General features: G+C 35.4%; 1 protein-coding gene across 3 annotated transcripts in view; it reads right to left on the bottom strand.

Moving 5' to 3' along the window:
* The window catches only part of Tgs1 (trimethylguanosine synthase 1), a 45,012-nt gene that overhangs the window by 28,112 nt on the left and 4,562 nt on the right, over positions 1-12,338 (bottom strand). Inside the window, exons 2-7 of one of the 3 annotated variants that reach the window (XM_048782904.1) lie at positions 7,131-7,195; positions 5,383-5,418; positions 4,766-4,938; positions 3,279-4,092; positions 1,739-1,856; positions 109-195 (exon numbers count right to left, since the gene is read on the bottom strand). In XM_048782904.1, coding sequence (XP_048638861.1) covers positions 109-195; positions 1,739-1,856; positions 3,279-4,092; positions 4,766-4,938; positions 5,383-5,418; positions 7,131-7,195 — 1,293 coding nt within the window. The remainder of the gene's footprint in view (positions 1-108; positions 196-1,738; positions 1,857-3,278; positions 4,093-4,765; positions 4,939-5,382; positions 5,419-7,130; positions 7,196-12,338) is intronic. The other 2 variants (XM_015485796.2, XM_048782905.1) reach the window with 2 other exon arrangements.

Here is a 12,338-nt window from a genome sequence, read left to right as displayed (position 1 = left end):
TACTATCAAATATAATATTATTTATCATCTATAAGACTAGTAAAGAGTTTTAAGATAGTTGAAGTGGTTAGGATTCTTGGAAGAGGGGGAATAATTATGAATAGTTACTTTTGTCCTGAGCCATGCTTGAATCCCAGAAAGGAATCATTGTCATTAAGGTCTGTATCTGGGTTTTCATCAATGTCCAGTTCGTGGCTGAATAAAAAAAAGGGGGGAAAAAAGAAAAAGAAAAAGGTAAACAGTTACAAGTCATTATACTTCCCCCTTCAGAGTTCACCAGTTTAGGGAAGTATGAATAATCAACCATAGTTCAAAAATCCCAGAGAAACAATACCTTAATTTGGATTTTCCAAATGACCTGACCCAGAAGTGTTTGAAACATAGTAAGGAACACTCAAATCTTAAACCATGTCAAATAATCACCTTTATTCCTAAACATGGTACAAATATAGGTCTCTTCATTTTCCTTTAGAAAAAAACACCAGTAAAAGCTACAGCCTGAAATTAATCTCCTATAGTTGATTTCCTAGAGGTTCTCCTTAAAAACAAGTAAGAAAAAACTTGAGAACTATTGATCTGACCAAAAAAAAATTGTGAAAGAAAAAATGTCATTAAGAAGGATGGAAATGGGCTGGGGTTGTGGCTCAGTTGTAGAGCACCTGCTTAGCATGTGTGAGGCTCTGGGTTCGATCCTCAGCACATTAAAAAATAAATAAAAGTATTGTGTCCATCTACAACTAAAAAACAATTAAAAAAAAGAATAAGATGATTCGTAATATAAGTGATATTAAGTATCCCAAGCACCTGATTTATCTTTTAGAAACCCTAACTGGGCCAAAGTTCCAAGTGAACATGGTAAGAAATCATCCTTATAAAGTTTGTCCTTCCAATTAAGCTCACCGAATATTCTATTGAGTAGTTACTGGGTCCCAGAAATTTAAGAAAATGCATGGTCTCTGCCTCCAGAAACTTGAAGGAACTAATGGGGAATTAATTAGCAATGTCTACCATGCAGAGGGAATACAGTAGAGGCATGGTTCTCAGTACTAAGGTACTAAGCCTCCAAAGCTTGCTTACTGTTTTTGTAGATGCTATATGGGGCACAAAAGTCTCATACGAAGCACCTCATATCCTATAGGAGAAATGAAGTTATTTCCAGCTGAAGTTCAAATTCTGCAATGATTCATCCTTTCCTTATTATCTACACAGCAGTAACATTTACCCCATTCCACTCTACATTATACCTTACATTACTTGTTATTGCCTTGGGCAGAGTTGGTCCTGGCTCTACTTTTAGAGTGGCCATGGTTACATTGAACAGAGTACTTTTCTTTGTTTCACTATTACTATTCACATTCAATGATGCCATTAGATTGAGGTCCATTTCAGCAATAAAAATCTGGGATTATATACACCCAGACTTTTGAGAAAAATTAGAACTGCTGAGGGGAGTATACAGTTATTAGCTAAAGGTTATAATCCATTGATGGATTAATTAATTAATCAAGGGTCAGATATACTGCAGGCTAGCTCCAGTCTACCTAATAAGCTCACCAAAAAAGGCACTACTCCCGTCTTAGATGAGAAATTAAGAAATGTATTTAGTTTGTAGCAGAGCTGGGATTTGACCATGGATCTAAAACCATAGTACCTTACCATTAGATCCTGCTTACACTCACTCATAGACACAAATGCTTATGCTAATACATTTCAGAGACAGAGGTAATGTACAACTTACCTCCTCTTGAGTTTGCTGGACTTATGCTCAGGTGGATCTTCTTCACTCTCATCTCCATCAGTCCCACTAGCGTGCAGCCTGTCTTTGCTTGTGTTTGTTCCCGAACATTCCTGTGGCTCTAAAGAGGCAGAGATATTAAAGCAGATTTTCTCCTTGGTTTGGCAACTTTTCTGCCATTTACAAAGGCAATCAAAATATTTTGGTGCCTTTCCTGCAACAGCAGGAAAAGAGCTGCATCAGCAAAGTGGCAGGATACATCTACCAGTGTGTCTACATGCAGAATCCAAGGGGGAAAAAAAGGCAGGTATAAGCTTCTATGTTCTAACTATATAGTCATGTACTACATAACAATGTTTTGGTCAATATGGACTACATATGTGCATACTAGTGGTCTCCTATATTTATATCAAATAGTGATGTGTTAACTGTAACTACTTATTAATATACAAATTAATCTACAAAGTTAACATTGTGGTAGTTCTTGGCAATCACATTATTAAGAAACATTAATTGAAATGACTCTAAAGACAGCATGATCACAATAATTAAAAGGAAATTCCTCCATTACAAAGTAAATATAATTGTCTTTAATGTAGCTCTTAAATCGACAATGTAAGTAACTAAGATGAGTATACTTTTAAAAACAATATCCTTAACTGAGGTGGCTCTGAGACATGTCTATCATTGTTCTATAAATTCCATCAGATTGGGTGAGATTAGAAGGGGAAACTTGCAAGGCAGACAGTGGGAAATTCTGACTTGGGTCAGACTTAGAATACATAAAGAAAATACCAACTGCACTTACACAGAAATTTAACATACATCTTATATTTTGATCTCTTTAAAAAATAGTTTTCAGTTGTAGATGGACACAATGCCTTTATTTATTATCTTTATATGGTGAGTGCTCCACTACTGAGCCACAACCTAGTCCTTATATTTTGATCTTAATGAAGGTCTAAAACAAATCAAAACCTGAAGTCATTAAATTGATTCTGATGGCAGACACACTGGAGTATATTACTGAAATAGCCAACCTGTGCACTTAACTAAGGAACAAGCAATATAAAGCAAACCTTGTGGGAAGGTGTATTGTATCTGGAAAAAGAAAAATGAGTAAGAAGACAGGTAAAAAAAAAAAAAAAAAAAAAAAAATTAAAGGAAGTAATATGAGACAGTAACATAAAAGCCAACACACTGACCAATATGCGCATTATAAACTTTATGGTCAAAATAAGTATAGAAACACATCAAGAGTGTATAGAAGAGAAGTGGAAGACTAATACAAAACCACCAGATAAAAAAAGAATGAAAATAACACCAAAAGAGGAAAGAATGAGAATATTATACTAAGGTAAGTTCCACTGTTAAGAATACAGAGAAAAGAAAGTACAGTTTTTCAAAAACTCAACTAGATCAGCAATCTGAGATAAGCAAAGCAAACACAAATGTTAAATGAAAGGTCAAATCCTTTTGCTTCACATAATGTTGATTCATTTTGCTAACTACTGCTTAGCAGAATAAATTTGGCTAATCTTACCCTGAGCTAGTTGATTTGCGCTTCTATTCCCAGATAAGTTGCTTTTCTTGGTTCCTCCATCACATGGCTCACTTTGACCAGAAGCAGGACACTCTCTCCCACTAACTTCACTTAGCTGTCCATCACAACTTACAGAGGAATGTAACTGGCTGTGTTCTACTTCCTCTGAACTCAGAGTTATATTACTAATTCCATCAAGTATTTCATTATGATCTTTATCACTTGAATCAGAGCTTTTTTTATCAACTGTGATAGGTGAAGATGGAAAAGATATTAAGTCCACTTTCACAATATTTTCATCTTTCTTGACAATTTCTGTTGTAGATGCAATGGTATTTGTATCACAGCTTTGTGAAGCATCAAAAGTCCAACCTTGAGCTTCCCAATACTGAAATTGCTCCAAATAATACCAATAAAGTTCACTGTAATGTTGTTCCCATTTTTCCTTTGTATCAGGAAAGTTCCAAGGTTCAGCAGATAGTATTTGATCTGGATGTTTTTCTTGCCAGCTTTGCCATAACAGTTCTCCTCCATATTTATTCCAATACCTTTCCCAATTCTCTGTAATTTCAAATTTTGGAGATAATATATTTTCAACAGAAAGTTTTTCTGTTTCAATGTTCCTTTTATTTTGAAGTTCACATGTTCTAGTGTTCTCATTCTGTTCAACTGAAGATGGGTCATCTGAAACCAAATGGTCATCTTCTTCATATTCTTTTCTCCAAGGCTCTTGCATAATTTCATCCAAGTACTTCTTTTGATGTTTCCTCTTCTTCTTTTTTACTTTAATTTTATTTTTTGTATTCATAGATATCTACATCAGATAAATAATAACTTGAATATAAAATGCTGTTCATAAGTTACAAAAGAAGGTAGAACACAAATCTATTTTGACATTCTCACCCTGGGCTTTTAAACACACGAACAACTGACCCCTCCTAAGTTCCCAAGAGCTGGGTACATGGAACATTCTTGTAATCCCAGTTACTTGGGAGGCTGAGGCAGGAGAATCGGAGTTCAAGGCCCATCTGGGCAATTAGTGAGATCTGGTCTCAAAATAAAATAAAAAAGGGCTGGGGATGTAGTTCAACCCTCAGTACCACAAATAAAAAAATAAGTTCCCAAGAGAAGGAAAAGTCACAAAAGGGACATAACACAATTTTCAGTTTTGGTTAGCTTAAAAATCTATACATTTAAAAAGAGGGAGTCATGTACAGTGGCACATGCCTGTAATCCCAGAGACTCTGGAAGCTGAGGTAAAGACAATCATAAGCTGGAGGCCAGCATTGGCAACTTAGGGATGTAAAAGGAGCAAGGGATATAGCTGAGTGGTAGAGCACCCCTGCTCTACCACTTTAATTCCCAGAACCCCCCAGACCCCCACCCCCCGAATGCTCTATGAATGCATTTGATTTGGGATTTAAAAAAATATCTTGTGCTATTTTATGAAAAAAAGTAAAAAAGCAGAAATAATAGAAGTACATTACCTCAAAACTCTTATGTGTAGACACTCCACCAAACTGAAGTGGCAATCCCATACTTCTCATGAGTTCGGCCTCAGAATCAAGTTCACTTTCATCTAGGCCTATGTCTTTGCTGTCATGCAATTCTGCAGTGCCATGGGAATGACCATCTTCCTCCTCTTCTGTAGCTTGGTCTCCTATAGACAGCAAGACAGCATTTGTTAGTTTTTTTTTGGTTGTTGTTGTTTTTGCACCAGGGAATGAACCCAGTGGTGCTTAACCAGTGAGCCACATCCCCAGCCTTTGGATCTCGCTGAGTTGCTTTAGGACCCACTAAGTTGCTGAGGCTGGCTTTGAACTCATGATCTTCCTGCTTTAGCCTCCTGAGCTTCTGGAATCACAGGTGTGCACCACTGTACCCAGCCATTTGTTAGTTTTAGAGTACATTTAGAGACAAGTTTTCCTCATTTTAAAGAACACTAAATCCTTAGTAATCATATGACTTGCTCAAAGTGTTAAGATGTTTTATAAAAATGAAAAGAATTGATGGAAATATTGACTAGTACCAAAAACAGTTAATGAAAAATCAAGAACCAATTTCATGGGGGCTGGGGATGAATCTCAGTAGTATAGTGTGTTACCTGGCATGCTGGAGGCCTGTGATTCAATCCCCAGTTCTGAGAAATTAAAAAAAAAAAAAAAAAAAATGAAGAGGGCACAGGGAAATATAACTGTGAAGAAAGTACTTACATATTCATATTTGTTATCTGCAAAATTACTGAACAAGATCAGAAAATTTAAACTCATGATTTGTGGAGTTATGTTACAAGCTATTAACCAGAGAGGTGAGAAGTACGTTTTCTTTAGGCCCCTGGGACACTTCAATACAGCAGGGATTTAGGTCCTGGGATTGTGTGCAAGAGTTGATTTCATGAAAGAATCTGCTAAAAGTCTGAATCCACAGAACTAGAATTCTTTCAAGCTCCTTAGTTTAGCTCTTAAAGAAAAGCTATTATAATTTTTTTTTTTAACCTTTCCTAATGTGGCTATTTAATAGATTATACCACTAATTACAAAAACGTCATTCAAGTGCTCTATTAGCTATTTAAAATGCAAGATAAAGATCACTTTATATATTAGTTCAATTAGTGTTGAACTGCACTCCAGCTTGATGATCTCAAGTAACACATCAGTGAATCTTACATAATAAACACAGGACACTGATAAAAGGGAAATCTATGTTTGCAAATTCTACTCACACAGCTTCCTAAAAGTGGAAAAAGGTACTTATCTTAATAATGGAAGGACTCCATTTATTATTTTACTCAGTGAACTTATGAAAGCACAGAAAGCAAAACCAATCAGCTAAGTGTTATCTGTCTCTCTTGGTATGCATATCTTACATTCAGTAGTAACCTACTATTCACAGAAACCTTATTTGTCCAGCATAGCCCTGAAACTCAAATCACACATTTCTTCTAGTTTGTGACTGAAGAAACAGTGTCTTATTCCATCATTATGAGGTTAAACTTGATGTGGTAACACATGCTTATAACTCCAGTGACTTAGGTTGTAGCAGGAGGACCACAAGTTCAAGGCCAGCCTGGCCAAATAAGTAAGACACTGTCTAAAAACAAAACAGAGTTGGGGATCTGGCTCAGAAGTAGAACACCCCTGTGTTAAATTTCTAGTACTGCTAAATAAATAAACAAAAGTTAGGTGCCACTATGAGAGTTAAAGGATTTTCAAAGATAACTGTGACAGAATGTACTTAATCTGGCTCCGGCTTCTAACTCCATGCTGCAGTTTTAATCTATATCTAGAAACATGAAATGTCTACATGGAAGGGCCAATGGAGTAGGAAAGTCTAAGACAGACTCAAGGTATAGACCAAATTTTATGTTAATTGGAAAAGTTAAACCAGATAAGGGGTGGCCTCTTTACTTCAAGTAAAGTCTACGGCTAGTTATTTGGAATCTATCATGAATCGCTGGTCCACAAAATAAATTTTAATGAAGAAACTAAGAAACTACACATTCTCTATTTTTCAAAGTTTCAAATTCCAGACTGCTCTTATCTAATGCCAACAACTCAGGAAGGAATGCTGCACAGGGTAAAAAAGGCTACATCAAGTCCATAAAGGAGGTATAGAAAAATAAAGTATCTGCTTTGATGAAGAGTCTAGAACCATGTATGCATGTAGATATATAATATTCATAATATATATGAAATTAGATAATATATGTATATATGAAAGGACTAATTATAGGATTATTTGCTACTTATCATTTAAAGTTAGCAAATTTACATTAACAAACTGTACACAAATTAATACAACATTCGGGTCAATTTTAGCAAAATAAGGGCATACAATTTTATACTACATTACCTGCATTGTTGCCACTGCCTCTGACATAGTAGCCTTTTAATCCCAAGTTGCATAATTTTCGATCCCTGTGAAACAAATTAAGTAGTCCATATTAAAATAAATTGAACTATTAATTCATAAAAAGATTAAGGAATATAAAAGCAAAATGCTAACACATTCTCCTCACCTACAAAACAGTTAAATATAAATTTCTCATACAGTTGTAAAGATTAATAGTATGGGCTGGGGATGTGGCTCAAGCGGTAGCGTGCTCGCCTGGCATGGACGGGACGCTGGGTTCGATCCTCAGAACCACATAAAAGTAAAATAAAGATGTTGTGTCCACTGAAAACTAAAAAATAAATATTAAAAAAATTATCTCTCTCTTAAAAAAAAAAGAGATTAATAGTATATACAAAATACTTAACATAGTTTCTGACACATGGCAGCATTTATAACTACTAATTATAAAAATTATGTGGTATTTCTCCTAGATATTAAGGGAAGAATCTGATCCTCTTTATGATATATAAACAATGTAGTATTCTCTAAATTTTGCTGTTAAGAATTGAGTATAAAATAATAGGACAAGGATTTAGCTTACACACATATAAATTCAGAGGCAGACTCTATCTAGTCCACTTGCAAATGGACTATCCCTTGTTTAGTAGACAAGGTATTCATGATCAGAGCAAAGGTTGTTTTGGGGACTAGCAAACAATGAAGTTCTTATTAAACTTTTCTTTGCATACCTACTTTCATTTTAACTGCTACCATAAAGCCTACTGGTGGTTATAGCTAACACTACTTTTCTAATGGACCTTCAATAAATTGTTGTGTAGTAGATTTATTTTCATATCTTCCTGTTTCTTTTGGGGAGATACTTTATTAAACATAAAATTGATGATGACTCACAGGACAATGAATAGGCAAGTGAAAATGTGTTTAGCATCAGGCCCTCAAGTCCATCAAGAACAAGTACTGGGGTGAAATAGGGGATGGGAGCTGCACACAGGGAATTAGGGGTATACTTGACAGCGCCCAAAGATATGGGGTGTCAGGTGAAGCAGAGGGCCAGTAAGGCTGCCAGACTGATTTCAATGAGCATATAAGTAAATATTTGAGACAATGTATTGATAGCCAAGACGGCAAAATCCACTGTTCTGTACTCAGATTCTGTACAAATCCAATGTATTGTACTCAAATGGATGGTTAGCCCAGATTCTTCTTGTTGAAGATGGTTAACCAAACACATGGTGGGCTCAAAACAATCATCTAAAAATGAGGAAAGCTAGAAAAATCCAAGGTGTTGGGCCAATATTGGAAGTACTGTTAAAAACTAATGTTATTTAAGTTTATATGCACACATATAAACATTATTTTAAAGAGGGAGGGAACTAGGGATTGAACCCAGGTGTTCTCTACCACTGAGCTACATTTCAGCCCTTTTTTGAGATGGGTTTTCTCTCAGTTGCTGCGGCTGGTTTCAAACTTGTGATCCTCCTGCCTCAGTCTCCTGAATTGTTGAGATTATAGGCATGTGCCACCACACCCAGCTAAAAATATAATTTAAAATGTGTTATGTATGTGTGCACACATGTAGTTTTATTTATTGCTTAACTGTCTTCTGAGAGAGCATAGGAGCAACAAGTGCGAAAAGCACCCAGCTTTCAGGTTTTAACCAAGGTGGACTGGAAAAATGGCAATTCTATGGACTGTGAAAGGTAAGTCTGGGTCATCTTGTGTCAGAAGCTACAAATACACTTCAAAAGGATTCCCCACTGGCAAAATCAAAGATAATATGAGCAACAAAATAATGACAGTAATGGAATACAGCCTATTAATATAATAAACCAAGAGTCTATATTAATATAAATACATAAGGAGAGAAGGAAAAGAACTCCTTATAGAAAGCTAATAAATGGAGAAAGAATGAAGCAAGAATCATTCTGACTGAAGTGGAAGTTATTAGTCAAGGAAAAGACTTGAGGAACAGGACACTGGTGTAAATTGGAATTACACTACTAATTCCAATTACATATTGGAATATGCCCCCCCCCCAAAATACTGATTAATACAAAGGGTACCATTTTGAATTTACAGTAGAAAAACCTGGGAACCATATCACCCCTAGAGATATGGTTTCCAAAGTGCCTCCTGAAGCCATACAGAGCTAAGCATATCATTTTTCTGGAGTTCCTGCTGAGGCATGACCTGTGTTCCTGATGACACAGTCAGATAGTCCCAGGTTAAGTAAAGTCAACCTACAGGACGTAAGGTCACAAACTTTTATAATTGTTGAGGACATGAAAAGGAAAATATGAAACTTAGGATGTAGTTTCCAAAAGAGGAAGGGATTTTTTCAGGTAAGACACATAAAGTAAACACAACAGGTTCCTACATGGGATCCTAGATCAGAAAGGAGAGACATACTATTGGGAAAGCTGGGGAAATTTGAATCCATAGTGGTTATACAGGAGAATACCTTTGTTTTGGGAACATACTTAATGGAATACTCAGAATGACTTCTATGACTTGTTCTTCAAAGGTTAGAAGAACATAATATGCATTTATATAGATATACATAGCTTTTGTTTCCTAGTAGCACAAGCAATTTCATAACAAAAATCGAGCCTCACCACTTCAGCATTTTCCTCTTTTATGCTAAACTTTTTACATAAGCAAAAATTTTATAGTTGCAGACATAGTATAGATATTTTGCACTTTCATATTTTAATACTAGTTTGTTTATTTATTTTTTGGTACTGAGGATTAAAATCAGGGATGCTTTGCCACTGAGCTACATCCTCAGCTCTTTTATTTTTTGAGATAGGATCTCACTAAATTCCTTAGGGCCTAAGTTGCTGAGGCTGGCCTTGAACTTGCAATCCTCCTGCTTCAGCCTCCCAAGTTGCTGGGATTACAGATGTGCACCACTATACCCAGTCAATGCCAAGGTTAGTTTAAAAATTGTTGCTACAAAGATGCTGTAGTGATCAAGAGCTCCATAATAATCCAATTACATCTTCCTCCTACAGATAATATATAGAAACTTGACTATGTACATTAAATAGAAAATTTAGTGTCCATAAAACATTGTTGATATAGGACTGCTAGAAAATTAAATGTTGTTACAATATTATTTCATATTTCCTGCCTTTGAGGTGATACATTGCAATAATTTTGTATGAGAAACAGCTGTTAAGCACTGAAAAGACACATGGAACCTATGGTAATGGCTGTTTTCTGCTATATGGTAATGAACTTTTTAAATAATATATTCTAGATCTCCTTCAGCAATCAAACATATTGATTTTAAATTATAAAATAACCTCTTGCCTCTCTTAAAAAGTCCCTGAACTCCCAGCATGTTTCCATTCCTATAGACTTCTCAATGACTATTGGAAACAATTCTAAGATCCTCCAAGATCCTATCTCTAAGTTCTTTTTGTTCTATAGGGCTAGAATTTGAGCAGTAACAGAGCTAAATTAAAAAAAAAAAAAAGTTCTCTTCTCTTTACCTATTTTGAAAAGGTGAGGCAGAGATTTTAATTTCTAAGTTTTAAGAATATGTATGAAACTAGCTGCAAAGAAAACAATGCACATTTTAGTTCAAAAAGACTAGATTCAATGTAATGTGTGATTAAGTGATAAATTGTATTTTAAGTAAAGTTGCTTTAATTCAAATCCAGTCATCCATTGTTTTCTAGAGGTATGATATGAAAAATATTTTTAAACTTTTAAAAATATTTTAAAACTTATATTCCCTCTCTCGACATTTTTAAGCAACACTAGGACCCAACCAGGCTATTGGCTAAGGGTTAATAAGCATACAATATTGGCTGGCACAGACTACAGACTGATTCTTCTTTCTTGGCCTACATCTCTAACACACAACCAGGTACTCTTTTCTGATGATCTCCTTGGTCCCACCCAGAGCTAGGCTACAAGCCTAGCTTAAAAAGTCTTCAAGTCCAGTGGAAGCAGAAGAAATACTTCTTTGTGAGTGAGAGGTGAAACAGTACTCCAAGATTATTACTAGTATATTCCAAGGCTACACATAATATGAGGCACAAAGAACAGTAGTAAGACAATGCTAACTCTTAAAATGTGAAAACTATTTTTTCTACCTTTGACAACTTTCAAGTATCTCAAAGGGTCTTCATCTCTGGAAATGATATATTTCTGATGCCTAGTATCTAAAGAATTTCCCATTATACCTGTTAAGTACTCTCTACAAAGCAATCTAGAGGTTGGTCAGTGTAATCCAATCCACAGTGCTTAAAGATTCGGCATGAATAAACTTCTGGACATGGTACACGTAAGAGCTAAATAAATCTTAACTTTTGACTTGAATTATAAAATAGGAGGCCCCATTAAGACACTGTTCTACTCTGAGTCTTGACTAAGCAGCTACCAATTCTCATCATCATACTTTTAAAAAAATTATTAATTTATTCTAATTTTATATATGATGGCAGAATGCAACTGATTTCATATTACACATATAGAGTACAACTTTTCAAGTCACTGGTTGTACACAAAGTATTTTCATACCATTCGTGTCTTCATACATGTACTTAGGGTAATGATTGTTTAACTCATTACACCAGTCTTTCTTACTCCCATGCCCCTTCTATTCCCTCCCTTTCCTTTGTCCTATCTAAAGTTCCTCCATTCCTCCCACACTCCATCCACCATAGCCATTAGGAGTCAGCATACTCATATTAAAGAAAACATTCGCCTTTGGCTTTTTGGGATTGGCTTATTACACTTAGCATTTTATTCTCTAACTCCATCCATTATCTGCAAATGCCATCATCAACATACTTTTGAATACAACAATTACCACTACTGTCACTAAGTTATCTTCTATCAGTGGTTTACACTTCCAAGGTCAAAATAAAATACATGGGAATGAATAAAGAACTCTTCAAAATCTCTAAGTATGAGTAGCAATACTGCTGTTGCAAAGACTACAGATTAGTGTAGATTTTAATAGTAAAAGTGAAAGGAATCCCTTTCTGGAAATGCTGAAATGTGATCATAGAAATTTTATGTGTCTTGCCCAAGGCCACAAGTTGACTTTTGGTAGAACTGGGAAAGGAAAACAGGTAGATAATCTGTCTGCAAGGTTAATACTTTTAAATTTTGGCTCAGGACTATGTTGGAGAGAAAACAAAGAAAAAAGTGATTTTGTTATATAAACCTAGAGATCATCATCAGACA

This window comes from Marmota marmota, unplaced genomic scaffold (assembly GCF_001458135.2).
Source record: "Marmota marmota marmota unplaced genomic scaffold, marMar, whole genome shotgun sequence".
NCBI lineage: Eukaryota > Metazoa > Chordata > Mammalia > Rodentia > Sciuridae > Marmota > Marmota marmota.
Note: the sequence above shows the minus strand (reverse complement) of the source record. Positions and strands in the feature narration are given on the sequence as shown.